The 24,238-nt window shown below is 33.3% G+C and overlaps 4 protein-coding genes across 5 annotated transcripts; 3 read left to right on the forward strand and 1 right to left on the reverse strand.

The window, feature by feature from the left end:
* The first annotated feature begins 2,817 nt into the window (after positions 1-2,817).
* Positions 2,818-4,919, forward strand: LOC129253165 (putative OPA3-like protein CG13603). The gene is made up of 4 exons (XM_054891434.1): positions 2,818-3,060; positions 3,293-3,461; positions 3,536-3,678; positions 4,168-4,919. The coding sequence occupies exons 1-4, from the start codon at positions 2,919-2,921 to the stop codon at positions 4,485-4,487; spliced, it is 774 nt and encodes a 257-aa protein (XP_054747409.1). The 5' UTR covers positions 2,818-2,918; the 3' UTR covers positions 4,488-4,919.
* A 3,897-nt stretch (positions 4,920-8,816) lies between these two features.
* Positions 8,817-9,918, forward strand: LOC129236482 (putative OPA3-like protein CG13603). Of its 2 annotated transcripts, none has more exons than XM_054870910.1 (5): positions 8,817-9,063; positions 9,126-9,284; positions 9,367-9,509; positions 9,565-9,683; positions 9,745-9,918. In XM_054870910.1, exons 1-5 carry the CDS (start codon positions 8,924-8,926, stop codon positions 9,757-9,759), a joined length of 576 nt encoding a protein of 191 aa, XP_054726885.1. In that variant the 5' UTR covers positions 8,817-8,923; the 3' UTR covers positions 9,760-9,918. The 2 variants fall into 2 exon arrangements, with proteins under 2 accessions (XP_054726885.1, XP_054726883.1); XM_054870908.1 differs by having other exon boundaries at positions 8,817-9,059; positions 9,116-9,284; positions 9,745-9,917.
* A 1,146-nt stretch (positions 9,919-11,064) lies between these two features.
* Positions 11,065-13,440, reverse strand: LOC129236481 (nucleoporin Ndc1). The gene is made up of 3 exons (XM_054870907.1): positions 12,766-13,440; positions 12,076-12,698; positions 11,065-11,997 (listed from the first exon to the last, which is right to left on the reverse strand). The coding sequence occupies exons 1-3, from the start codon at positions 13,152-13,154 to the stop codon at positions 11,273-11,275; spliced, it is 1,737 nt and encodes a 578-aa protein (XP_054726882.1). The 5' UTR covers positions 13,155-13,440; the 3' UTR covers positions 11,065-11,272.
* A 570-nt stretch (positions 13,441-14,010) lies between these two features.
* LOC129237788 (GATA zinc finger domain-containing protein 10-like) lies at positions 14,011-23,759 on the forward strand. The gene is made up of 2 exons (XM_054872724.1): positions 14,011-16,069; positions 22,786-23,759. Exon 2 carries the CDS (start codon positions 22,833-22,835, stop codon positions 23,757-23,759), a length of 927 nt encoding a protein of 308 aa, XP_054728699.1. The 5' UTR covers positions 14,011-16,069; positions 22,786-22,832.
* The last annotated feature ends 479 nt before the right edge of the window (positions 23,760-24,238 follow it).

The raw sequence follows: 24,238 nt of genomic DNA on the forward strand, positions 1-24,238 counted from the left end.
ATCTCATAGGTACCGTTTAATAAAGTACCATTGGTGGTACACGCCGCCTCATGAAGCAATTTTGTGTGGACCACCGCTGGTACGCGCCGCCCCATGAAGCAGACTAGTGCGAGCCACCGGTGGTACGCGCCGACGTGAACGTGTTAAATATGTATTTCGTCTACATGTTTTAGATTACAGGCCTAGGGGGATACTTTTATTAAATGTTGTCTTTTGTTATGCATATTAATTATGTTATTTCTAAGTATTTTGCAATTATTGCTTATGACGTAATAGTTCTTTTTTCTCAGATCCATATACTATAAAGTTATTGTATTCGCCTAAGTCCGTTCTAAGAAGCAGGAGTGCAATGTTGGCAAGTGTAAATGATTTACGTCAGACAGCTGGTAATTAACGTTTGCACAAATATTTGGCAGGTTCGTTAGTACTACCCGCGACAAAACGAGTCTCTTCGGCAACGTATTCACTTGACATGGCATGACCGTATACAAACAAGTCAATGTTAGACAGACATATTAAATAATTAAATATGTTTAATGGAAAATAGAAGACAAAAGCTATGAGAAATTTATTTCGTATTGATATCGCCTTATGTAGATTCTCCGCTTATAAATATATACAATACAAAACAGCTGATTTGCTTTCATGCCATTCAGCAAAAGTAGAGAGATGGTTGATTTCTGTCCGTTCTGGCAACGCATTTGATTGGCAACGTACCATGGCGCCATAATGAAAGTATTGCCTCATATAAACAAAAAAACAGATGTTCTTGAAAGAAATATTATGCTTCGATATCTACGAAAAAGTTTTCGAAGTTGTTGTTAAAAAAAAAAAAAATAATAAGTATTTATTGGCGTGTACACTTTTGTTAGGTGTTTGGCCCAGCCTCTCCTTCTATGTTGGCCTCCTTCAGTTCTAAGCTGACTCTGAATGGCAAATGGTTTTTTATGAGCAGCTTTCTTATGGCAAAAATACACTTGGATTTCAGAAAAAACTTTCTATTATTTTGCTGTTTCATGCACGGAGATTCGAAACTACGCACTCCTGATTGCCAGTCATGCACCAACCTCTTTGGGTACGGCGGCCACTATATTAAAAATTAACATTCGTTAATAAAAATGGGAGTATTGAAGCGCAAGGGAGTTTTAATCAACATAGCACACATAAACTTTTTAAGACAAATTTGAATTTCTTGGCGAAATCTGGCCTATTTCTATACTCTTTTGAGCTTTTATCGAAGAGAATTATTATTATTATTTTATCGAAAAGAATAATTAATTTAGGTTTCATTTAACTTTTGAACATAATTTGATATAATAAAAAACACCACAAATAAAAATTTGCGCAATACAAAAATAATCTTTACTAAGGAATTGTTATTTGTGCCGGATTTGCTGTAGGTAAAAGTAGAAATTTGCCAATTTTTGTGCCAATGTCGACCAAGGCGCATTCATTTAAGGTGGTGCCACTAGACCAACAATAATGTTTTGTACTTTTGATTTCTACGGCAAAGTATTACAAAAGTACAAGGCCAATCTATTAAAGGTGGTATTGATAAATCAGCTGAGTTGTTTTTTTCTTTCGCCGTATTTATGTGGTTGTCAGTTCAGAATGCAACACAGCGAATTCATTATTTGTTTTCTAGTTTCTCATTACTTTGCTTTAACAATCAAACGTACAGAACATTGTTGTTGGTCTAGTGCCACCACCTTTAAGGTATGCGTCTCGGAAAGGTAGTTTGTTTCATTCTGTGCTGACAGCAACAGCGAAAGAGAAAAAACACATCAGCTGATTTACCAATACCACCCAAGAACGATAGAATACTAAGGCGAATTGAATATCTAAGGTGGCGCCATTACAAAACAGTTATTTATTTTTCGCGATTTTGACAAGTCTGACGTCAGCTCCCTTTGCAATACAAAAGAAACGAACAAAGCAAGCAAAAGTAGTAGAAATTACATGTTTGTGAAAATTTAGCGAATGGCTGGGTAGTATTGTGATTTGTGAGATTTAAACTAATCAAACAAATGAACACGAATAGCCGTGTGTTAAATTGAGTACCTAAATTCGCCTTGAATACCACCTTTAATAGATTCGCCTTGAAGCCGGCACGATGACGGCTATTTCTACTAGGAGTAACTATAGGGTTTTTCAATAGGCGCGCTTCAACTTTTTTTCCGATAGGGAGGGCGAACGACGCAATATTTTTTATTTTTCGCTTGTCATTTGTAAGCTTCATTAGTATACATTTCATCATGGAACGCTACACACTTGAGCAACGATTGCAAATCGTGCAAATTTTTTATGAAAATAATCGTTCTGTTGCTGCTACTTTAAGAGCATTACGGCCATTTTACGGTCCATTTAACAAACCGTCCCGTTTTGGGGTTACGTGAAGTCATTGGTCTACAGTAACAAGCCGGCGACGATTTGTGAGCTCAGAGCCAATATTGACGCGAAATTGCTGGAATTTCGGCCGATTTATGCGAAAGAGTGGTCGAAAATTGGGTTCAACGATTGGACTTCGTAAAACGTGCACGCGGTGGTCATGCAAAAGAAATCGAATTTCATACTTAAATGTATATGTTCAAACTCGATAATAAAAAAAAGATTAGTTAAAAAAGTCAAACGGTTTGTGTTTTATTCAAAAAAGTTCAAAAGTTGAAGCGCTCTTACTGAAAAACCCTTTATTATAGAATCTAAATTATTTATTAAATGACTTAACCATCGTCTTATCAAAGGTGAATTCGCCCTGGTGCTATCCTACCCAGAGTATTCATGTTCCGGTTAAGCTGCTGTCAGTGAGAAAAAAATAGCGATGGAGTCAGCTGTTTACGTAAATCGGTCATCATTTGCAAATCTATCCTTGCGGTCTTTTCACATAACACCAACATTATTCCAGAAATCCTTTCTGTAGAATGGCGATAGGCGCCTTTCCGGCTGCCAAATTAGGCGTTTTGGCTATAAAACAAATCAGCAAACCCATAGCGAACGTAATCAAGAGTAATGCCAAGCAAAGTCCCACTTTTCGCAAATACGTCTGCATGCCTCCGGCACAGTGTAAGTATACCAAGGATAAAGTGATAAAACGCTCCTTTTAGCTGTGAAAAAAGCAAGCCTGTATTACACCTTCTAAATGCCATTCAATGACAAACTGGCTAAATTTCAAATAGTGCAGAAAAGTGAGACAAATGTAGACGCATCGATAGTGTAAAATAGGCGGACTTTTATTGCTAAACCTTTTTTGTATTTGTACTTTGTTATTTAATTATACATATTTCGCATTTTACAGTATATAACTGGGTTGAGGTGAAGACGAAAATGTGGGCGTTGAATCTCGGCAGACCGGTCGCCGTACCGCCGCTGAACGAGGCTATGGCTATTGAGCTGGGCGCGAATTTGCTTGGTGAAGCAATTATATTTGTGATAGGCGCGGGAGTGTTGATATTCGAATACACGCGGTTTGTCTTAATTTCAAAAGTAATCTAGAACACCGCAAAATAATACATTTATATGTGTTTTTGTTTTCCTTCAGTCAGTCTAGCAATGAAGCCAAAAAGCAAGAAACCCTACGGCAAGAAAAAGCTGAACTCGCATTGACACTGGCCGAAATGGGTTTCCGATTAGAGCGGCAAGATGCTCAAATAAGGGAAATGACACGGGCGCTGGCAGATTTAGGTAACTTGAATAATATAAAAAAAAATATCGTGCTTGCTGATGATGCTTTGTTGTATGTTAGTGTTTCAATATGGTTTTTTTTTTAACTAAAATTCGTTAATCATTTTTTGTTTACAAAAACTATTCATTCATGATTTGTGTGCGGCCACTCTAAAGTTGATAGTCAAACATTAACTTCTTGTTTTTTGGTTTCGTTTCGTCCTAGACTTTTCGAATCAAATTGCTTCTTTTATAATGAACTCTTTGCAAATTTTTCCTTCAGGAAAACCTATCAGTACGCCAATTTTGCCCAGCACAACAGACAATAAAGCGTCAGCGGCAAATGCTAAAGCAGCTTCTTCGCCTTCTTCTTCTTCATTGAGTGCAGAAGCGCCCAATAATATCGCTAGCAAACTGTCATGAAACAATCATACATAGTTTACTAATAATTTCTTTTTTTAATATCTATTCATTCATTTTAAACACATCATTTCCAATTATCATCTATAGAATCCCGAAACATATTCAAATGGACCCGTGAAACAATTGCCGAATACCAGCCCTTCAACCCAAATACTCCAGATCAAACTAATACGATCGTAAAAGACTTCGATGGTGACTATGATCCAAAGGATGGCTTGCTCTATCGAGCGTTGAATTTCCTAGAGACGCGTGTTTTTATCGATGGAGACAAAAGCAAAAAACAATCGGCTGAACTGCTGTCTGCCGACAATGAATTGGATGTTAAACCATATGTAAATGTAGATAAGGAGCAAGACCAAAATACTTTTGCGCCACAGCAACAACTAACGAAATCACAAGCGCAGTGACTAGCCGAAGAACGTGAAATATTGCAAATGAGAAATAAACTAGCACAGCTGGAATATGTGATTGAAACAGCTACCATACAAAAATAGTACATTTCACAGCATTAACTTAAGCTTTTTTTAAGTACATTTAATATTATTTAGGTAGTTTGTTGCTCAGCTACAGTCACGCCTTTGTACATGTACAAGTTTTACATTTCATCTCGATGTAGGATTTTATTTGTACCCCCGTTTTCGATTTGATACTTAATCCATGAAAAAGTGCTATGTAATATCGCGAATGTGCATATGTATGTATATACATATATATATTGTATACATTTGGGATTAAAACTTTGTAAATACTGCTTATTTAGTAGGACATAAAAAGTTTTTTGTTGCTTAAAATTTGAAAGAAGTGTTAAATAAATATGCGCCTATGTATTTATTGTGAAATATTTGTCGGTAAGTTTGTTAAAAATGATAGAAAAAGTTTTTCTAATAGCGGACGCCCCTTGGCAGGCAATGGCAAGCCTCCGAGTAAAAATTATTCAGTAACTTAATTTCCGAGAATTCGCTCTCAAAGAGCAAAATATCAAAAAAAGTACATGAACGCAAAACCAATAACAATTTGCTAGTTTTACGAAAAGCTCTGATTCAATTGTTGGCGGGAAAAATCACAAAAATTTCAGTTGAGCTACCTCGTATGAAGTTTAAAAAAAATAAAGGAAATTAAAAAAGGAAATTTAAAAAAAAGGTTAAAAAAAAAATAAACGAAATAAGAAAAATAAAGGAAACTAAAAAAAAAAAATAAACGAAATTTAAAACATATAAAGAAGTTAAAAAAATAAGGGAAAAATTAAAAAAAATTAAGGAAATTAGAAAAAATAAAGGAAATTAAAAAAAATAAAGGAAATTAAAAAAAATAAAGGAAATTAAGAAAAAAGCAAATTGAAAAAATAAAGGAAGTTAACAAAAAGGAAAAATTAATAAAATAAAGGAAATTAAAAAAAAAAAGTAAATTAAAAAAAAGGAAATTAAAAAAAAAAGAAAATTAAAAAAGAAAAAAGGAAATTTAAATAAAATAAAGGAAATTTAAAAAAAATAAAGGCAAAATTAAAAAAATAAAGAAATGAAAAAAAAATAAAAGAAATTAAAAAAATAAAGAAAATAAAGAATATTAAAAAATAAAGGAAATTTAAAAAAATAATGGAAAATAAAAAAAATAAAGGAACTTCAAAAAAGTAAAGAAAACTAAAAAAAAATATACGAAATTTAAAACATATAAAGGAAGTTAAAAAAATAAAGGAAAAATTAAGGAAATTAAAAAAATAAAGGAAATTAAAAAAAAAAGTAAATTAAAAAAAAAGGAAATTAAAAAAATAAAGAAAATTAAATGAATTAAAAAAAAATAAAGAAAATTAAAAAAGAATAAACGAAATTTAAATAAAATAAAGGAAATTTAAATAAAATAAAGGCAAAATTAAAAAAAATAAAGGAAATTAAAAAAATAAAGGAAATTAAAAAAATAAAAGAAATTAAAAAAATAAAGAAAATTAAAAAATAAAGGGAATTTAAAAAAATAATGGAAAATAAAAAAATAAAGGAACTTCAAAAAAGTAAAGAAAACTAAAAAAATATACGAAATTTAAAACATATAAATTTAAAAAATAAAGGAAATTAAACAAAATAAAGATAATTAAAAAAATTAAGGAAATTAAACAAAATAAAGGAAATTAAAAAAATTAAGGAAATTAAAAAAATAAAGGAAATTAAAAAAAATAAAGGAAATTAAAAAATAAGGGAAATTAAGAAAAAAGGAAATTAAAAAAATAAAGGAAGTTAAAAAAAATAAAGGAAAATGAAAAAAATAAAGGAACTTAAAAAAAATAAAGGAAATTAATAAAAAAATAAAGTAAATTAAAAAAAAGGAAATTAAAAAAATAAAGAAAATTAAAAAAATTAAAGGAATTAAAAAAAATAAAGAAATTTAAAAAAGAATAAAGGAAATTTAAATAAAATAAAGGAAACTTAAAAAAAATAAAGGCAAAATTAAAAAAATAAAGGAAATTAAAAAAATAAAAGAAATTATATTAAAAAAATAAAGGAAATTTAAAAAAATAATGGAAAATAAAAAAAATAAAGGAACTTCAAAAAAGTAAAGAAAACAAAAAAAAAAAAATATACGAAATTTAAAACATATAAATTTAAAAAATAAAGGAAATTAAAAAAAAGGAAATTAAAAAAATAAAAGAAAATAAAAAAAAATAAAGGAGAAATCGGAAATAGAAATTAAAAAAATGAAATGCAAAATAACGACCTTAGCAATACATGATTTTATTTTGTCCACAACAATTTGTTCCACTTAATCATCGCTGTCAGTTGAGAAAGAACATTTCATTAGCAATTATTTTGTTGTGGCAATCACAGCCTTCTTCTTATTTTCCTTGCTTCCTTGTCTATGCATGTAGGCATGCCAAAGTAGTTAATAATCAAGAAGTACAAGCATAAAACACAAAATTTACCTTCAATTGTATACTGCACTTATTAGCCTTTTCCCTTGATTATATAGACAAAGCCATTAGTATTTTGCCGGTCAAGATGCGTTGTCACTACTAATCAACCGTTCCGGTTCTACGTTACCGGAATGACTCGAGTTTTACCCGACCAAGGGCTGCCGCTCCAGTAAACTAGCCATGTCTAGTGAACCGTTTGTCACCCTTCCCATACCAACATTTCCAAAATCTATAAATTTCGGCAGGGACCCGATCTTCTACGACGTATATAAACCAGCAATTTTTCACCAGCTGAAAGCCTCCGTTGTGAGCGCTTCATTTTCTTTTTCTTTATTTAACAAATTTATTGTTATTTAAGCTTTTAAAAAATAAAAAATAAAATAATTAAAAAAATAGCTTCAATACTTTCGATTTGTATTAGAGAAACTGCAGCTGTAGTGATTGGAGGCTGTAAATCAGAAGTGCATATCTCTATATCATTGGCCGATTCCTATTCAATATCTGACTGCAAATAAACTGTATAAATTTTATCTAAAATATATTTACTTAAATTCTTTATTTTAATCAACATTTTTATTTATTTATCTTCGTGTTTATATTTACTTTGTGCTCACCTGTTGTTCTCACTTGCAAATTCTTACAAGTACAAATTTATCCAGTAAAAACTTGCGACTTCCCCTCAAGATGAATGCCATTTTGCTCTCTCACTTTCCCCTACTTTGCAAGTTTTTTGGATACATGAACACCAAAACTTGAAAATTTGTAACAATTGTTACAAATTATTTGCTTCAGCTAGTAGCCAGTGTGCTAATTGAGTTAGGGTTATATTGTATATATCTCCTATCTATACTAATATTATAAAGAGGAAAACTTTGTTTGTTTGTTTTGTTGTAATGAATAGGCTCAAAAACTACTGGACCGATTTTAAAAATTCTTTCACCATTCGAAAGCTACATCATACATTTTGGAAATAGGGCTCGAGATATAGGTCAAAACGTGGACCCGGGTAACCTTCGGATGTGTATATACAATATGGGTATCAAATGGAAGCTGTTGGTGAATGCTTTAGTCCAGAGTATTTTTCATGCCGCTCCGTGACTAGGGTCTCGAGATAGAGACCAAAACGTGGACCCTAGAATGTGTTTGTACAATATGGATATCAAATTGAAGCTGTTGGTGAATGCTTTAGTACAGAGTATTTTTCATGCCGCTCCGTGACTGGGGTCTCGAGATATAGGTCAAAACGTGGACCCGGGTAACCTTTGGTTGTGTATGTACAATATGGGTATCAAATGAAAGCTGTTGATAAGTGCTTTAATACGGGGTAATTTTCATACCTATTGATGACTAGGGTCTGGAAATATATGCCAAAACGTGGACCCGCCGTGTCTTTGCACCGAATTAAACCAAACTTACACACATTGTTAAGGAGGTATTGAAGATGGTTTCCGTATAGTTTGGATACCTATTGGTAGATAGGGTCTCGAGATATAGGTCAAAACGTGGACCCGGGTAACCTTCGGATGTGTATGTACAATATGGGTATCAAATGGAAGCTGTTGGTGAATGCTTTAGTTCAGAGTATTTCCATCCGCTCCGTGACTAGGGTCTCGAGATAGAGACCAAAACGTGGACCCTAGAATGTGTTTGTACAATATGGATATCAAATGAAAGCTGTTGATAAGTGCTTTAATAGGGGGTAATTTTCATACCTATTGATGACTAGGGTCTCGAAATATATGCCAAAACGTGGACCCGCTTATATGTATGGGGAATGTTTGTACTGCTATAACAACAACAACAATCTTTAAAAAAATTCACATTTCTTTTTTATTCTCAAATTAATGTCAAGTCATCCGAAATTATGCTGCTATTTCGGTATATTTGGATTTGAATTCGCTGCATAAACGGCTTTAAGACTTTTAATTACCGAATCTTTCCGAGATGAGTGCACTGCCCGTTTTTAAATTGGGCATGTTGGCAGTGCGGCAGTTGAGTAAATATGTGGCAAATTTTATCAAAGAAAGAGCGAAAAAGAATGCCACATTTCGCAATTATTTCTGTATTGCACCGGCACAATGTGGGTATATAGCACTTGGTGGCCAAAATGAAACCAAATAATTGACATTCCATTAGTATATAATAGGGTTGAGATAAGAACGAAGATGTGGACCATGAAGATGGGTAAGCCAACAAACATCAAACCACTTTCAGAAGCCGCAGCCATCGATTTGGGCGCCAGTATGCTGGGTGAATTTGTTTTATTTTTAATTTGTGGTGCAGCAGTAGTGTCGGAAGTCTCGCGGTTGGTTGTAGGAGAATATTCCAATATTTATTAGTACAATTTTTATAGTATCTATTTTGTATTTCCACTTTCCTTTTGGCAGTCAGGTGCGTTCGGAACGGCGTAAAAGGGAAGAAAAAATACAAGCGGCCATAAAATTAACCAACAACATTTTAAGTATGGAAGAAGCCATTGAACAGCAAGAGGAGTATATAAAAGAAATTAACAAAGCGTTGAGAGCTTTAGGTAAATAGTTTCAAATTAATGGATGCTATGAGCCGTCTAACTTACGCATGTCTAGGTAAAAAGATTGAGGTGCCGCCGGGTGAGAAATTCCATAGCAAATTACTAAGACCAATTATTGCAACCAAGTCGATAGAGACGCAGATTACGATACCTACCAGGGATAAGGGTCTGCAGGTGAAATAATGTTTACAAATCTTTAAAAGCTTAAATAACTTAACGATTACAATGCACTCAGGTTGATCTAAGCTGATGGATAACATACATACTCGTACACACATAGCATATGGACAATTAAATTTTTTATTCCATGATATTATATTTGTATTACATAAATAGCTTTCTCAAAGCTTGCTTTTACAGTAAATACACTTAACTTTATTTCATGGGCATGATTTAATAAATACTTAAAATAAAATTCGATTTTCAGTTCACTTTAGCAGTTTCACTTTTTCAGTTTCACTTTAATCTACACCTAATTTTTAAGCGTTCAGCTTATTTCACAATTTAATTTAAGTCTCCACGTAATTTCGTATATCTTCAGTTTCCATAGATCTTCAGGACTGTCAACTGTCTTGTAAATAGACTCGGAAAAACTGTGCAAATATTTTACAAACTACATTTTACGCCATTTTTGCATGTGATAAAAGTCCAATCCAAGTTTTTGCGCTTCAAGTTTACATTGTAAAATTCGATTTTCAGTGCTAGCGAATATTTGATTACTTGTGGTAGTGTCACTTGCACCACACCACATTTGTTTTCGTTCAGTGAGGCAGCGCAAATTCCAGCCAAACTTGCATTACCCACAAATAATGATTACAAATCTTTAAAATCTTAAATTACTAACAATTACAATACACTTAGGTTGAGCTAAACTGATGGTAACATTCATATATAACAGAGAGACAATTAAATTTGATATTCAATATTACATTTTTATTACACAAATAGCTTCACGTAAGTTTGCTTTTACAGTAGACCCAGTTAACTTTATTAAAACTAATTTTTAAGCACTCCGCTTATTTAACAATTCAATTTAAGTCTCCACATAATTAACATCCCACTGCGATTTCTGCAGATTCTCTGGACTATCAACGAACTCTTGCCAATAGTCTCGAAAAACTAAGCACAAACTACGTTTGACACCATTTTTGCGTGCTATGAAATTCCGTACAAATTTTTTGCCATTCCAGTTTATATTGGTTCGTTTTGCAGTGTTAGTAAAGATTCGATTACTAGCGGTAGCGTCACCACTTGCAACACACCATATTTGTTTTCGTTCAGTGGGGCAGCACAAATTCCAGCCAAACCTTGTGCTATTCACAAAAAAGTGAAATAAAATGGTAGTTTGTTGTAGCGCCATAAGGTGCCGCATTTTTGTCAAGTTCCATAGACCAGTTATTGTAGCCGGGTCGACAAAGAGACACTGGTTACGATACCTACCATGGTTAAGAATCTGCAGTTGATTGCAAAATGATTGCAGTTCTTTAAAAGCTTAAATTACTAACGATTAGAACCTACATACATATGATGGATAACATACATACTTGTACACATATAGTATATGGACAACTAATTTTTTTTTATTTAATGATACATTTGCATTACAAAAATAACTTTATCAAAGCTTGCTTTTACAGCACTTAATACACTTAATTTTATTTTAAGGTTATGATTTAATAAATACTCAAAATAAAAAATTAAATTTTCAGTTCACCTTGGTCTAAATCTAATTTTCAAGCACTCAGCTTATTTAGCCACTTAATTTAAGTCTCCACATAATTAACATAGCAGTGCAGTTTTCGTAGATCCTCGCGACTATCAACGAGATCTGGTAAATAGTCTCGAAAAACTGTGCAGATATTGTACAAACTACGTTTTACACCGTTTTTGAGTGTGATGTAATTGCGATCTAATTTTTTGCCATTCAAGTTTACATTGTTCAATTTATCCAATTCGGTTTTCAGTGTTAGCAAAGTTTTAATTATTTGTGGTAGTGTCACCTGCACCACGCCATATTTGTCTTCGTTCAGTGAGGCTGCACAAATGCCAGCCAAACCTTGTACTACCTTTAAAATTGTGTCTGAGTTGGAAAGTAGAAAAGCGGTTTTAGCGCCATCAGGTTCGCCAAACATATAAAAGAGACCGGGTATTGCACGGAAAATAGCACGCCATGTTTGTTCGAATTGTTTTTTCATTTTCTCTATCTGATCGTGTATACGCTTGCAAGCAGGCGACATAGTTTTGGTGGTTTCGGTGTTTTCTGCGCACTTTTCCGTCATCATACGCCTAATACCATAGGTCTCATTATATTGACGCAATAATATTTTCTCAGCAGCTTCGGTTGCAGTTGTGGGCTTAACAGTAGCAAAAAGTGGCGTTGTTTTAACGACAGAAATTTTTTTGAGTGATGCCGCTAGTTCCTCGGTAAATGCATTAATTAGACTTAAGCACTGTGCAGACAATTGAGTCCAATTGTATGGATGGGCACCTAAAAATAAAATAATTTTTGTTTTTGTTTTTAAAATAATTGAGATTTTAATTAGATTACAATAATATTGTTACTTACCTGGTACTGAAAGCGCAAAAATTTCCTTCCGCCTTGATTCTGCATTATTAATGGCTATATTATATAAGTCTCGTGCGCCTAAACTTTGCACGATCGGTACTATGGAACAATTGAGTGCATCAACCAATGTTACTTCTTCAGCATCCATACCGCACAAAACTGGTTTGCGCTCAATCGCAAAAGATACCTCCTCCGAAAGATGTATGGCGAAGAAATTTTGCATGAGATGCATATTACTTAGTATTTGCGCTGTTAATATCCAACCATAAAATAGTAAGCGCACATTTCCAGCAATTGCGAAGAATGTCAGCGTACTTTCATCAACATCTAAGCTGAACACACTAGCAAAATAACGAGTAATTATTCCTCCGAGTAGCCAAAAAACGAGTCCAAAACATATTGTAGGTATAATTGATGCCAATAGTGAATTATAAAGCGTCCTATACATTAACGAACGAATCCGAATCACCGCTAACTCCTGATCAATGGGGAATTCCAACTCGGGATCAGTACGCAAATTCTCTCGGGTAAAATGTAGACACGCAGCAAAAAACCCAATACATAAGAGAAACACATAACGTCCGTTGATACACTTTGTGCCATAGCAATCGCTTTGAATATTACTGCATATAAGAGACAAATTAAGGTATCAACTTTAGTTCACTCCGCAAAATATAAATAAATATTTACCGGTAATCCACATGCCAAAAATTAGAATACAACCATGCGTTCAAGTAACCAATGAGAAGATGTAGTACGAGGAACAAAACTTTGCGTGGCGCTGTATATACTAACCATTGGAATCTTGTAGGGTAGTAGCGTTTCACGGAAAGAAAGGATTTTCCCAACAGTATGCCATATAGCACAACTGCTCCATTTAGTGGTAAAATGCTTAACCAAGTGTAGAGCGAAAAAAGTAAGCTTATCGTCTCACTTATCCAACGCACAGGATGCAGCACCTGGAAGTTGATGAACAAAAGGAAGATACCAAGCAACAGGCATTGCATAGTAATACTATTTGTTAGTGCGAGCATACAGCGGAATAAGCACAGTTTTTTGCATTCCACTGCGATAGACATTTTATCACCAAACGTTAATCGCAATCCGTATTAAATTCAAAGGCGTGCAAGCGCGATAGTTTTCAACCAGCGGAAGGTTGAGGTTAGATTTACAATGTAGGCTGATTTAAAATTTGCGGTTTTTGCTTGCTAAATTTTAAGTCTGTACGATACACAATCCAAAGCAAAATTTCATCGAAATTATCAAATTAAAAGCTTTGCTTCACGTATTTTAAAAAGTTGGGCCAATTTAAATTAAATGCGCACATATGTTTTTGGCAGCTATTGGCAGTGCTGACAAGTTGACGCTGCAGGGCATTTCGGCAAAAGTACTGCCATGCTCATTAAATTTTCACCGTTCTTTTTTTTAAATATTAAACAAACCAACACAGAACTTAATAAAAATTAAAATAATTCTAAGGTCTGTGTTCGTATAATCCTTAATTTTAGTTTTAAGTAACACCTTTAGTTATATAAAATTGGTTAAAGCAATTGTGGTCGGACAAAAAATTTTTTGACTTTCATATAGATGTTGTAAGTCATTTAGTATTGATATGCCAATCCATAAGTCCTATTTCACATGCCGAAGTAAACTTTATATTAATTTAATATATATAAATATGCATTCTATTTATTTTTTGATAATCCGTTACTTGTACTTGCAACCTTTGTTTTGCTTACATTTTATTCCAATTTGCCACTCCTCAGTTTTCTTCCACAACAGATGTCGCAATCAGAAAAGCCGATGTTGGAAGCGAATGCCCAATGACAGTGAACGAATGATGAACGAGCGAGCGATGCACGATGCAAATAAGAAAATATTTGACTCTCAGTTTTGTCACTTTTGTAACGAATTTGTTATAGAGTGCACGTCGGTACGTCGGTTACGCGTAAATTTTTTCGAAAAAAATTTGAAAATTGTGTTGATCAATGTGGGAGAAAAATATAAAAAGATAATCCATTGTGCAAAAAGTACAAATAAAAAAAATCTTTTAAAAATATGCCTTCAACCGAAAGTTTGCGTAGTAAATCCCAATTTATTGATAATCGAATTGGAGTATGAGTGAGTAAATTCATGTGAATGCGAATGGGAAGAGGAATAGTGGAAAGAGTAGAAATATTCAGTAGAAGAGGCATATGTAGCAACAAAAGCTGAGTGTGAGATTCCGAAGAGAAGAAATTTAAAATTAATTTGCGAAAGTGAATGATTGTTTTTGTTGTATTCAAAGTAAATTGGAGTTATTGAACGTTTCGAAAGTGTGAAAATTAATGAAATTAGTGTACAAACAACATACCATTGTGCAATTTAGTGAAATACAACATTTCGGTCGGTGTAAACTATAAATAAGCTGCCTAATATAATATATGAGCATAACAACAATAAAAAAATGAAAAGCGCCTATTGAGGTCATACATTGCAAAGAGGCGTGTGGTAAAGGTATCGTTTGTTGACCAACATAGCAAGAATAACATTTAAACAGCTGCTCCGCTTGCTATTAGAGTAGAATACTTGCAAAAGTGCATAGGCACCGCATTGCACCCCTCGCTTTCCTGTGCGCGTCCTTGCATACGCATACGTATCGATAATATTCATACTCCCCGCAGTGGGCAGGTGTGCTATTACATATGTTACCCCTATAATTTATTTCCGCCAGTGGTGGTTTGCTGTTGTAAACTTTATAATAAATTTAATATAACAACTTCGCATATATAATTAATCATTTATGGTTAAAAACCAACAGCATATAAAATATGAAAGTGAAAAGGTGGAAATTTTAATAACTACCAAGTGTCGAGTGCATAAAATTAAAATTCCTTATCGGCATTGTGACACGAAGTGCATTAGCTCTCAGAATTAACGCACACATCTTGCAAACTTGTCATCGCGCTGCAGCAGGCAGCTTCATTCAGTAAAATTATAATAAATACCATTACTAAAATAAAAACAAAACAAATTAAGTTGACGTGTTACGGTATTTTATGTGTACAATTAGTAAAGCATACAATTACGGGCATACATAAGTTAAAGGAAAACTAGAAAAATTCGATATGAACACTCAAGCTATATAATAAAGCATTTGATGCGAAGCTACCACAGCCCCAAAGTCAAAAGCGTAAAAGCGTGAAAATCCAAAGAGCGTAGCCTAATAGCGGCAAGGGCATAGAGTGTGAGTTAAAGTAGCAGGCAGCCACCACAGCCGCAACATTTTTTAGGTGTGTGTGCTCCACTCACCTACTTTCGCGCATGTTGTTGCTGTTGTCAGTACTAGTGCCTCCTCCAGCTCGCACCACCACCACCCTTAAATTGCTGTTATATACCCATTAGCTTCCAATAGCAGCGTTCTTGTCGCATGTTTCGTGCCTCTCCGTTTTTTCCATCGTCGTGTTTATCAACACTTCGGCTCTCGCGTTGCGTTTCGTTAACTCTCGCTGATTTTCTGGCTCTTGTCCGGTGTTATAGCAAATCAACAAAAAAATTTAATTAAATCAAATAAAGTGAAGTTAAATCGTTTGTGCTCGTCAGCATTAAATTTTCGTTGTGCTAATAATAATAATAATAATAATAGAGAAATTATCTGAGAAATTAACATGTGCATTTAGAAAATAAAAGGCTAATCGAAAAAGTAGCCAATCTCTTCAAAAGGTATTTATTAGCTTCGTGCTAGTGGCAAAGGTTCGTGCAGCTCTACGTTTGTAGGTGTGTGAAAAAAGTGTGAGAATCGTTTTCGTGTTTTAATTCTTTGCAGTTCAAAATTTTTTATTGATCGCCGATGACAAAGTTATGTATGTATGTATTGTGATAGTGCGTTCATTTACGAAATTCGTGTAAATTTGCTTGCCAACACTCGTCACCACCGCTTCAACACCTGCGATGCCACTGTTATGTGAATATGAGGCGATTGGCGAGTGAATCAAAACAATTATTGCGTAAACAGGTGAGTGGCTGCTATTAGTTTAATGAAATATTATATATACATATGTATGTACATACATACATATATTAAATTGAGCTTTTAGATATTTGTAATACGATAGAGTTGTTATGTAAAAGTTTAGGACGTTAAAAACTGAGGGCCGGTACGAAAATTTACATTTTACTCGCGTATGTGTGTTTGTGTAGAGATGCTGCTTCATTTTATGGCATTTTAATTTAATTCACTGGATTTTTGATTTATTCACTGGACGTAACATGTTTCTAATTCCGAGAATTTCCTACTTTATGTATATATTTCTATAAAAATATTTATAAATTGTAAAAGTAATTATAATTCAAATATCTTTTGATATTTAGGGAATAATATTGAAAAAGAAATTCTGGGGATTATGCTGTTTCCGTGGCGCCGCAATTTTATGGCGGATTCTTATAGAACTCGACAAAAGAAAACGAAATGAAAGAGTAAAATTTTTTGATATCTCGCTTAGTTTTCGAGATATTGAATAAAAATACTGTGGATTGCGTAGCCGGAGTTGGACTGATGAGGGTTATTTTTTTGAAGCGCGGCCGAAGGCGGCCCACGCGAAAAGAAGTTCTACGCAAAAATACGGTGGATTTCGTAGCCGGAGTTGGACTGATGAGGGTTATTTTTTTGAAGCGCGGCCGAAGGCGGCCCACGCGAAAAGAAGTTCTACGCAAAAATACGGTGGATTGCGTAGCCGGAGTTGGACTGATGAGGGTTATTTTTTTGAAGCGCGGGATATCGAAAAATTTTACTCCTATATTTTGTCTTATCTCGCCGAATTCTATCGAAACTGAAGAAAAAATTATTATTATTATTATTATTATTATTTTTTATTTAATATCTCGAAAACTAAGCGAGATATCAAAAAATTTTACTCCTTCATTTCGTTTTCTTTTGTCGAGTTCTATAAGAATCCGCCATTAAATTGCGGCGCCACGGAAACAGCAGTTTTGCCGAAATTCTTTTCAAAATCCATTCCATTGAATTTTAATTAATTTTTTTAAACCCTTTTTGTAATTCTTTCACCTTAAACTTAAATTTAATATATTTTAATTGCAACGTACTTTTGTATTGGGTGTGAAACTGGTATTCGTTGTAGATTTAACTATATTTTTATAAGATAATATTTGAAAACAAAAAAGAAATAAATAGTGAAAACTTGTCAATATGTGGTGATTATTGTCTTTATCTTTATATGTAAATGTTAGGCCCCTTAATTTAAAGACGGATGCACCACAAATTATAAAAGAAGGTTCGTAAGCGACTGTCGTGTGTGGTATTATTATTATTATGTATTTACTTTAATGCTTTATTAAATTAACATTTTCCAAAAAATAAAAAAAAACCAAAAAAATATATATTTTGATCTACTTTAAATCTAATATTGAAACATTAATTTGTATTTCAATTATTTATTATACATATTTTTTATTACCAATTACTTTATTAATCTTAAAATTTAATGAAAAGGGCGAAAATGATTTTCGTTTTAGGAGTAATGTTAATTTTTTTTTGTTTTTATTTTCAAAAAATGTTTGTTCATATTTACGTAAATTTTTTTTAAATTTCATTTTCTTTTATTTTATTTTCTTTTCTTTTAGTTTGCTTTACTTTATTTTTATTTTATTTTATGCTACTTTATTTTAATTTTTTTATTTCATTTTCCATTTTATTTCATTCTATTCTACTTTATTTTATTGACCTGAATATGTTTTATTTTGCTTTACTTTATTTTTATTTTATTTTATGCTATTTTATTTTATTTCATTTTATTCTATATTACTTCATTTTATTTAGTCTCAGTCTGTTTTTTTTGCTTTACTTCATTTTATTTTATTTTATTGTATTCTACTTCATTTTATTTAGTCTGAGTCTGTTTTAATTTGCTTTACTTTATTTGAATTCTATTTTGTCTTCTTTTATTTTGTTACTTTATTTTAATTTTTTTATTTTATCTTATTTTACATCTTTTTATTTCATTTTTTTCTACTTCATTTTAAATAGTCTGTCACAATAGTCATTTTACACAGTTTTTTTTCATTTGATCCTACTTTAGCTTATTTTACTTTGTCTTGTTTTATTAACGTATACAGTTTCTTAATCACCTCACGAGAGTGGATAACGAAGCTTCGAACATAGGCAAAAAATCACTAGTTCTTCGGTTAATCTGCTTCGTGATATACATATATCCCCTTCGACTCAATTCATGAAAAATGGACACGAAAAAAACTAGTTGATTGTGTTTACTCATAACTTGCGTAAAATTAACTGTAAATAAAAAATAAGTATACATATTTATAGTATTTGTTGTCATTATTAATTTGACGTATTCAATTTTTGGAACTTCTACGTATTCTTCAAAATTTGTTTGGTTAAGTGTGGGCTTGTGGAGAAAATTGTGCGCAAAACGCAATAAAACTGTCATTTGTCGCACAATGGCACAGCAAAAACTTTAAAAAGTCCGAAAAGTACGGTAACTTATGTATATGTTAAAAAAGTTAAATAAAACCTTGCCAGTGGAACGAAGGCCTGAAAGTTGAAGCAAGAAAAAATTTGTGTCGCAGTTAAAAGTTAAAAAAGTGATGTAATTTTTTCGAAAATTCCTTGCCTTTCACTTTGAGATGCTGCAAAACAGACCCATATGTCGAAAGTTTACGTCTGAACAGAGCGCAAAAGTGAGAGTTTACGATCATATAAAAAGATTGTAGAACCCAATAGAAATGATCAACAAAATAAAAGTGCTAAAAAACGTGCGCGAGAATTATTCAATCAATATATTCAAGAATATGGCTTTGTGATTGCGGACGTCAAAGCAGACTTTAAACAGATTCAGGAAGCTGGGATTTATACTACCACGAAGAGAGAAGTAGTCCCAGGTGCCTTTAAGCTAAAAATTTTGAACAAGTTCCCTAAAAAGTATTTGGTTTGGTAAGCCTTCTGCCAGTGTAGTATGAAAAGCAAAACGTTCGTTACCACGGACAGTATAAATCAAGAAATTTATGTATATGAAGAAGTGCTTTCAAAAACATTTGCTGCTATTCATAAAACAACATAAAGGCTCTCTTCTGTTCTGGTCTGATCTAGCATCGTGCCAATGTAGCCGTCTTGCCATGAACTGGTATGAAAATCACGCGGTAAATATTGCTCCAAAAGGACCACAACCCACCATAATGACCACAATTGGGACCTATTCAAAAAATATTGGCCAATTTTTAAAAACGAAAAAAAGGAAAAAAATGATCAGCAGTTAAAATGAATTGGCAGAGAGCAGCAGATACCGTAACAAAAACTAATGTCCACCGCCTAATGAGAGGAGTAAAATCTAAATTGCGCCATTTTGTTTATAACAAAGAGAATTTATACGAGTTTTTTGTAAGCTTAACAAAGTACGTTTAATAAAGAAAAAAATGATATAAAAATTGTTTTGATAGCTTTTATAAATTTGAAGAATAAGATTTGAAGAAAGTACGCACAAGAATTAAAGAAATAAGAAAATATGCCACATCACGCAACACATGACTCCAGAAATAATTGCAAATGCCATAACCTTTACCAGACGCAAGAGAAAATCTACAAAAGGCTTCGTATGATAATAAGTTAGTCGAAATTATTATGTACTTTAAAATTAGTAAATAGTTGTTGCCTTCCATAAATGTCTTTTTTCTTAAATAAATTAAATACCTTTAACTAAAAATATTGCTTAAACTCAGATCCAAATGGATTAAAAAAAATATAAAAAAACATATAATATACATAAATTTCATGTTATAACGAGTTTCGGCTGACCAATATTTTTCGTGTCCATTTTTCATAATGTTGCTTGAATTTTTTTCATGCCTATTTTTTATGATGTTGCTTGAACTTTTTGTTAATTTTTAATGCTTGGTACTCAAAGACCAATCGTTGATTACATGGCCTCCTTCCTTTTGACTTTCTCTTCATCGATAAAGTTGTTATTTTAAAGACTAGAGCGGAGAATGAGGTGGTTAAGAAATCAATAGGTAGCACAATTTCGTCATCACAATCCATTTTTTTTTTTTTGTTGTTTTGAATTGAACATTTTCGCATATTATTTCTCTCACGAAGCTTTGCCTTTAATGCAAATCGATTTTAATTATGTAGAGGCATTCCAAAAGCGGTTGCCTTTATTATCATGGACTTGCAGACTTACATTCGTGGACAATAAAATGTGTGTGCGACACATTTAGCAGTTTTACCTAATTTACTTTTGCTTATTTAGTGGCTATTTTTTAATAAAATTTAAATAAAAAACAAAAAAAAATTTTACAAAATTATACACATTTTCACCACAATTAAAATTTTTTAATCAAAATTTTTGGTTTGCAGTTTGGTAGTTCATTCAATTTAGTTTGAATTCCAAGTTGCAAGTAGCTACAAGCTAGTGTCTATTTTTTAATAAAACTTAATTAAAAAAAAAAAAAAATGAAAAAATTCAATACATTTTTACCACAATTATCATTTTTTTATCAAAATTTTTGGTTTGCAGTTTGGTAGTTCATTCAATTTTAGTTTTAATAAAACTTAAATAAAAAAAAAATTTTTTTTTTTAAATTCTAAAAATTTCTACCAGAATTAAATTTTATTGTATCGAAATTTTTGGTTTGTAGTTTGATAGTTCATTCAATTTCAATTTTAATAAAATTTAAATAAAAAAGCAAACAATTTAAAAAAATCTACAAATTTTCACTACAATTAAAATTTTTTTTATCAAAATTTTTGATTTGCAGTTTGGTAGTTCATTCAATTTTGGTATAATAAAGTGCAGTTTCCTAAAATTTAAATAAAAAACAAAGAAAAAAACATAATTTTTAAAATTCTGCAGTTTGGCAGTTCTTTCAATTTAGTTTGAATTGCAAGTTGCAAGTAGCTACAAGGTAGTGTCTATTTTTTAATAAAACTTAAAAAAAAAAAAATTAAAAAATTCAATACATTTTTACCACAATTATCATTTTTTTAGTCGAAATTTAGGGTTTGTAGTTTGGTGGTTTCGCTCAATTTTAGTTTTAATAAAATGTAAAAAAATCCAAAAAATTTAAAAAAATTCAAAAAATTTCCACCACAATAATTTTTTTTATCGAAATTTTTGGTTTGCAGTTTGCTAGTTCATTCAATTTTAGTTTTAATAAAATTTAAATAAAAAAACAAACAATTTAAAAAATTCTACAAATTTTCACTACAATTAAAAATTTATTTTTATCAAAATTTTGTGTTTGCAGTTTGGTAGTTCGTTCAATTTTAGTATAATAAAGTGCAAGTTGCAAGTAGCTATAAGCCAGCGCTGATTTTTGACAATTTTTTTGTTGACAGTATCACGCAATTTCTTCCATGCAAAGTACGTTCGACACATTTTTTTATTGTCCATAGCTAAATATTGGTCTTGCAGGAAATAAATTCTTCAAATGAAGTTCAAGTGTTATTTGACCATTCCTGATTGGTTGTGATGATACCAAGTTCCGTTTACAGCAGTGAATTTATGCAGAAGATCTTGACAATAGTCGGCGCGCAATCAGGCGCATCTTTACTAAATAGCTGATCGCGCGCTACTATTTCATGGAGTAAAACACTTAAGAAAGATATTTCAATTTTCGAAACTATTACCCATTCAAACATCTTATGCGTTAACATATTTATGACCGAATATTTTTTGAAAATCTTTCTATGCATGCCATAACTGAGAATGTACGTACACATATACTCGTCTACGTAGATGTAAGTGAAGAGAGATGACGTAATTTTGTATCTGTCACCAGTTGATAAACAGAAATGTGTACCTACATACATTCATACATTAATAATTATGTCTACAAATGACGTTGAGGGCGCCTTTTCATCCAACTACCACTTGCGTGTTCCCAATATGGCACACACTTGAAAACATTTTTCAAAATCAAAAAAAAAAAAAAAGAAAGTCAGTGCTGAGCTCGCACAAAAGAAACAAGGCATAGAATATGCGGCTTTGACGCCAGTGGCACACATTATCCGGGTAGCGTATGGAAATATTTTTTACTGATTCATCGAAATTTCACATAATTAATGAATCGGAACAAATGTCGGGAATATCCCGCCCTGATTGAAGATAATCCGAAATTTAGTCATCAGCGCGCAACACTTGAAAGTAAAGGTTTAAGCAGTCAACCAGCAGCCAACCGACGAAAATTCTACCTGCGCCGGATTAGAAGACCTAATAGGGAAGAGAAATAACAAACATTTTAACAAAATGTTCAAATGCCACATTTTTAGGCAAACAAACACACGCACGCTTATGAGGCTGCACATACATATATGTACCTATGTATGCGAGTATGGATGTACGGTGTGTATGTGTGTGCTGTGGTTTATGCATTTCCTTGTTGTGCCTTCAACAAGCATTGCCATTGCCATGACAGGCAGGCAGGCAGGTAGGTAGCTGGCGTTGAAAAGTAGAACTATTTTGTGCGTGTTCCCAGTCGTTTTGACAGTTCATTGAAAAGTCACAAAAATTAATGGATTTTTGAGTTCATAAGTGACGTTGAATCGTGTTTAAAAAAACCAAAAAATGTTTGAGGATTTAAATGGTTATTTTTAGATTCCAATTGTTGTGTGTGTGTGTGTGTGTGTGTGCGTGTTTGTTTTTATAGTGACAACAAATTAATTGATCTCTCTTTTTGCTCTGTTTGCTTTTCTCACTTTAGAAACCTTTTTGTGTCGTCTTATTCAAACGGTAATTTGTGCATACAGAATGGCTGCCGCCAGTGCTGGCCAACAATTGCACCAGCAGCAGCAACAACAACAGCAACAACAACAACATCTACAACAACAGCATCAGGAATTAAATGTGATTGCGTTGCGACAGCCTTTTCAGCAATCAATGAAACACCAGCAACAACAACAACAACAACATGCACTGACATTGCAACAACAATTGGTGCCGCAGCTGCAACCCCAGCACCAGCAGCAGCAACAGCAAATGCAACAACACATACAGCTGCAGTTGCAACATTTGAATAATGGCCAACAACAATTGCTGCAGCAGCAGCAGCAACAACAACAACAGCTACGTGCTACAAAATTTACTACGCGCATCGCTTCCAACTCACAGCTTTTTGCTCAACAGCAGCAGCAGCAACATTTGCAGCAACAACAACAAACACTACATCAGCAGCAGCAGCAGCAGCAATTGCAGCTGCAACGGCAGCAGCAACAGCAAAGTCAACAACACGCTCAGCCTCAAACTTTGCCAGCTGGTATGGTAAATGGCGCCGCGTTATTTGCTGCTAGCAGCAATGCAACACGCGGCACCCAGTCACTGAATATGTATCAGCAGCCACTTAATAATGCCACAATGCAGCAGCAACAACAGCAGCCATTGCAACACCACACACAACAGCAGCAACAAGTGCTGAAAATGAATCATAATGTGGTGGCAGCGCCACCCACAATCGCCTCACGCCAACACGTGGCCATGAGCAATGCCGCCGCTGCCTCGGCCGCTGCTGCGCCCGTCGCCAACAATGTGAGCGTTGGAGCTGCTGCTGCCGCAACCACGGCCACTACCACAGTCTCCAGCGTAGCGCAGCCGTGCGCCGCCAGCGTTGCCAATGCTAATTTAGCGCCAGGTTGGCGTAGACAACAGGCCAACAACAACGAGATCATCTACATAAGGTGAGTAGTCCGAATTCTCAAGTTCGCATAAAACCGAGAAAAATAAATAATGCGCTTCCCATTTGGCCCATGAAAAATTACCCATCTCCATAATTATGTTAATGCTCCGTAAATAATTTGCATACTCATTATCAGCGCAAATTCTATTTGTTCTTGCTCCTCGTCAGTGTGTGTGGGTGTGTGAGTTGCGAAACACAAAACGGTGTGCGGTTACCAAACAAGCAGCGCTCAGTCTATGCCCTAGATAATCTACTTGACTTTGTGTGGCTAAAATCTCATTTTAAACGCATTAACCTTGACTTGCCTGCAAACAACAACAACAACACGAAAGTGCAAATAAAGCATGTAAATGGGTGGGCACGCCTCTGGTGGATAAGGTTTACGAGATATCGTCAGTCACCAATAAATCGTTTGTATACTTTACCAATGGTTTTAGCAGGCAGCAGCATTGCAAAACTCAAGCGCAAGGCGGTGGCAAATATT

Source organism: Anastrepha obliqua, chromosome 1 (assembly GCF_027943255.1).
Source record: "Anastrepha obliqua isolate idAnaObli1 chromosome 1, idAnaObli1_1.0, whole genome shotgun sequence".
Lineage (NCBI taxonomy): Eukaryota > Metazoa > Arthropoda > Insecta > Diptera > Tephritidae > Anastrepha > Anastrepha obliqua.